General features: G+C 53.5%; 1 protein-coding gene across 1 annotated transcript; it reads left to right on the top strand.

The window, feature by feature from the left end:
- The first annotated feature begins 309 nt into the window (after window positions 1–309).
- On the top strand, window positions 310–2,476 carry CAMP (cathelicidin antimicrobial peptide). Its single transcript, XM_047713133.1, has 4 exons — window positions 310–524; window positions 1,167–1,274; window positions 1,412–1,483; window positions 2,285–2,476. Exons 1-4 carry the CDS (start codon window positions 327–329, stop codon window positions 2,411–2,413), a joined length of 507 nt encoding a protein of 168 aa, XP_047569089.1. The 5' UTR covers window positions 310–326; the 3' UTR covers window positions 2,414–2,476.
- The last annotated feature ends 1,802 nt before the right edge of the window (window positions 2,477–4,278 follow it).

The raw sequence follows: 4,278 nt of genomic DNA, 5'->3' as shown, positions 1-4,278 counted from the left end.
CTGCCTGTCTCCCTTTTTCTCCGGGGTACTCAACTGTCTTGAGCAACCCTGGCCATGACACTCCCCTGTGGGGCCCAGGAGAGGCCAACACATTGCCGGGGAGATGGAGAAACTATTTCTTTAGTCGCACGTGAGGACCACTTGCCCGCTGTCCAGCAAGCCCCGTGAGGCAACCGCAGGAGGGACTGAGGCAAGCCTCTGCCCACATCCTGGCAGGCAGCCAGTGATGGGTGGGTCAGGAAGGCTCCTGGTTGGGTCTTTGCATCAGGCTCAGGCTGGGCATAAAGGAGGGACCTGCAGGTTGGGAGGAGGTCGACTTGGGGACCATGGAGACCCAGAGGGACAGCACCTCCCTGCAGCGGTGGTCACTGTTGCTACTGCTTCTCGGCCTGGTGGTCACTCCGGCCACCTCACGGACCCTGAGCTACAGGGAGGCTGTGCTCCGTGTTGTGGATAGCTTAAACCAGCGGTCCTCAGATGAGAATCTCTACCGTCTCCTGAAGCTGAACTCACAGCCCCAAGGAGTGAGTCGGGGAGGGTGACAGTGGGAGGGACGCTCTGCTCTGGCCAGCCAGGATGTCCGTGCTGTCCTTTCCTTTTTTCATGCTTTGCTCATGTCAAGAAGGCTTTTCTCTAAGTGTGGTCCAACCTCTTCCAGGAAACCTTCCCAGAGCTGTGTGCCGCCTCCCAACCCCCCCAGCACGAGCGCTTCTTGACTTAGAATCTCTGCTGTGTGTGAAGAGGTGCCAGTCCCGTTCAGCCTTCTGGAAGTTCTGGGGATGAGTGGGATTACTGGCTCTGGGATGTGACTTCCCTGCCCTGGGAAGGGCTCTGCTCAGCCTTGAGATTCCAGTGGCAATGTCTTTGTCTCCAGGAGACCCCTGGTTTCCTGCGGCTCCCTGACAAGGGGGTGCCACTCATTAGAGCTTGTCTGAGGTCTGCTCATGCTCTCTCAGCTTGGGGAGGGCAGGAACGGGCTCTGCCCTCCTCACCTCTGTGCCTTAGCACGTAGCCAGTGTCAGACACACAGCAGGGGCTGTTGAAAGGCTGCTCTCTTAGCTGGGAGGTTGGTGGGGGGCACAGGCTGGGGGAGATGGGCAGGGATACAGATTAGAGAAGGCAAACATGAGCCTGAGTCTGGTCTTGCCACTTCCTCCCCTGACCAGGACGAGAACCCAAACATCCCGCAGCCAGCAAGCTTCACCGTGAAGGAGACTGTGTGTCCCAAGACAACAGAGCAGCCCCTGGAGCAGTGTGATTTCAAGGACAATGGGGTAAGGCTGGGGGTGCCGGCAGATGCCCCCCTGGGAGCTGAGCAAGTGGCTTCCTGGGAATATTTCCAGCCACTGGGGTGAGGCTGGGAGGTTATGGCACAGGGGTTCCAATTTGACCCAGAGCCTCCTCTTCTCAGCTGGTGAAACAGTGTGGTGGGACAGTCAGCCTGGACGAAGACAAGAGCTACTTTGACATCAGCTGTGAGGAGGTGAGTGGCCCCTTCTGGGTTGCAGGGATTAATGGGGGTGATGTATAGAACATCCTATGGGCCACTTAACCACTGTCACATCCAGGCAGAGAAAGCCATTCCTACCCTGGGCTTCTCCCTTAACCTGAACCTCAGGCAGGTCTCCAGGACTGTCTCTGCAACCCTTTAGAACAGTGGTTCCCAAAGTGTGATCCTGAGAACCTGGGAATTTGTTAGAAATGCAAATTCTCAGGGTGCCTGGGTGGCTCACTGGGTTAAGCCTCTGCCTTCAGCTCAGGTCATGATCTCGGGGTCCTGGGATCCAGCCCCACATTGGGCTCTCTGCTCAGCAGGGAGCCTGCTTCCCCCTCTCTCTCTGCCTGCCTCTCTGCCTACTTGTGATCTCTCTCTCTCTCTCTCTCTCTGTTAAATAAATAAATAAAATCTTTTTTAAAATGCGAATTTGCAGGCCCCCCTCAGACCTGCAGAATCAAATTCTGGGGTGGGGCCCAGCAATTCGTACTTTAACAAACCCTCCAGGGGATTTGGACTCCTTTTGAGGCTTGAGAGCTAGTTTGAGTAATGAGCTTTCAGCTGTGAGACCGTGTGAAGCCCCCTGCCTTCTCTAGGCCAGTTTCTTCCTCCATGGGTGTAGGGATTCAATCAGCCACATACTCAGAAGATTAGAGCCAGAGGATGACCTGGAGCCCCAAGGCTCGTGGGGTGGCCCAAGAAGGGGAGTGTCTAGGATGGGAGGGGTTTCGTCTTGACCCTGGGTCCAGACCAGCCCCCATAAAGAATCTGTTTCCTTTTGATGCACAGAACCTGGAAGTCAGCAAATTCGGCTGGCTGCGCGATCTCTTCAGGAGACTGAGGCAGGGTATTGGCAAAATTGGCGGGAGAATCAGGAGAATCTTTACGAAGTATCAGCCACCCCAGGAAGAGTCCTAAGGGTCTGCTTTGCCCTGGCTCAGGCTTCTAGAACCTGAAAAATAAATTTTTGTGAAAGCAACTTCCTCCAAGCTTCAATTTTACTTGTCTTGCCTCTTACTTACCATGACGGAATCTTCAATCCTGGGAGGGCTTGTGCATGTGCGCGCGTATGTGTGTGTGCGCGCGCGTATGTGTGTGTGTGCACGCGTGTGTGTGTGTGTCTGCGCATATGTGTGTGTGTGTGCGCAAACACGCACCCATGCAAAACACAAAGGTCTGCATCGCTCTTCCACCCAGAAGGGCATGGGGTGAGGCTGGAGGACTAAGAGGGCAAGGGCGGTGTCTCCATTCTCAGGGTTCTTCCCCATGCCCTTCAAATGCCTCCCACCATCCTCGTTGAACACCCAGCAGTGATGAAGGAGATGCACCTTGTGTGTAGTGGTAGTGGAAAGGCTGCAGAGCTGTTCCTGCTCCCATGGAGATAACGGCTGGGGGAGGGGCCAGGCATTCTCTCAAACACAAGCAGTTCAGTCTCTGGCCCTCTGGGTTCTAAGGTCAGCCTGCTGGTACAATTCCCATAAAGTTCCAATTCCCCTTGTAAAGCCTAACTCTGGGGGTGCCTAGGTGGCTCAGTGGGTTAAAGCCTCTGCCTTTGGCTCAGGTCATGGTCCCAGGGTCCAGGGATGGAGCCCCGCATTGGGCTCTCTGCTCGGCAGGGAGCCTGCTTCCCCCTCTCTCTCTGCCTGCCTCTCTGCCTACTTGTGATCTCTGTCTGTCAAATAAATAAATAAAATCTTTAAAAAAAAAAGAAAAGAGGGACGCCTGGGTGGCTCAGTTGGTTAGGCAGCTGCCTTCGGCTCAGGTCATGATCCCAGCATCCTGGGATCGAGTCCCACATCGGGCTCCTTGCTCGGCAGGGAGCCTGCTTCTCCCTCTGCCTCTGCCTGCCATTCTGTCTGCCTGTGCTCGCTCTCTCTCCCTCGCTCTCTGACAAATAAATGAATAAAAATTAAAAGAAAAGAAAAGCCTAACTCTGGAAAGCCCACGACTCCTGGCATCTCCTTTGGCATTGGAAAACATCACTGTTTCTTTCTTTCTTTTTTTTTTTTTAAAGGTTTTTATTTATTTATTTGACAAAGATCACAAGTAGGCAGAGAGGCAGGCAGAGAGAGAGGGGAAAGCAGGCTCCCCGATGAGCAGAGAGCCCGATGTGGGGCTTGATCCCAGGACTCTGGGATCATGACCTGAGCCGAACGCAGAGGCTTAACCCACTGAGCCACCCAGGCACCCTACATCACTGTTTCTTTAGCTGGGTAGCAGATTTAAGTTGGGGGCTTGTGTTTAGGGATCATATGGTACCAACATTTGGAACTATTAAAAGCAAGAATCTTGCTCAACAGGTTGAAGAGCTCTGGCTAGAAGAGACATGGGTGATTAGGATACTGTCAGTGTCTTGCCCACTTGCCATTCAGTAGCTGACTAGAAGCACCTGTGGCTCTTTGCCAGGAGAGTTGGCACTCCGGGGAGTAGCCTCAACCAAAGATTGGCAGGAGTTGGTGGAAAAATATTTTCTCCTCCTTGTTCCTTGGGTGAATCCACGCCAAGATGGGTTACACATCGCTCACGTCCCCAGCTGGTTGTGGCCTTGCTGCCCACAACAATGACCTGTTTACTAACACACCCTGTTCTGGCTTCTTCTGTTCCTGTTCCGTCTCACTTCCTTATGCTCCCACTGCTGCTTTCCATATTTGCCTGCCAAATAAACTCCTTCCCCTTGTGTCCTTGTCTTAGATCTGCTTCTGGGCCAACCTAAAATAAGACATAGATAGCCTGTTCTAAGAGCAACAGGAGGCAGGATATCACATAGCATTTCCTTTGTTATC

This window comes from Lutra lutra, chromosome 1 (genome assembly GCF_902655055.1).
Source record: "Lutra lutra chromosome 1, mLutLut1.2, whole genome shotgun sequence".
In the NCBI taxonomy this organism is placed as follows: domain Eukaryota; kingdom Metazoa; phylum Chordata; class Mammalia; order Carnivora; family Mustelidae; genus Lutra; species Lutra lutra.
This window is presented reverse-complemented; position numbering and strand designations above follow the sequence as displayed.

Bases quoted from the DNA above. Each gene is read 5' to 3' on its own strand.
- CAMP (XM_047713133.1), top strand. From the start codon at position 327: ATGGAGACCCAGAGGGACAGCACCTCCCTGCAGCGGTGGTCACTGTTG. The intron at 1,275-1,411 runs GTAAGGCTGGGG...TCCTCTTCTCAG, and splicing joins GTGATTTCAAGGACAATGGG to CTGGTGAAACAGTGTGGTGG. The intron at 1,484-2,284 runs GTGAGTGGCCCC...TTTGATGCACAG, and splicing joins TTGACATCAGCTGTGAGGAG to AACCTGGAAGTCAGCAAATT.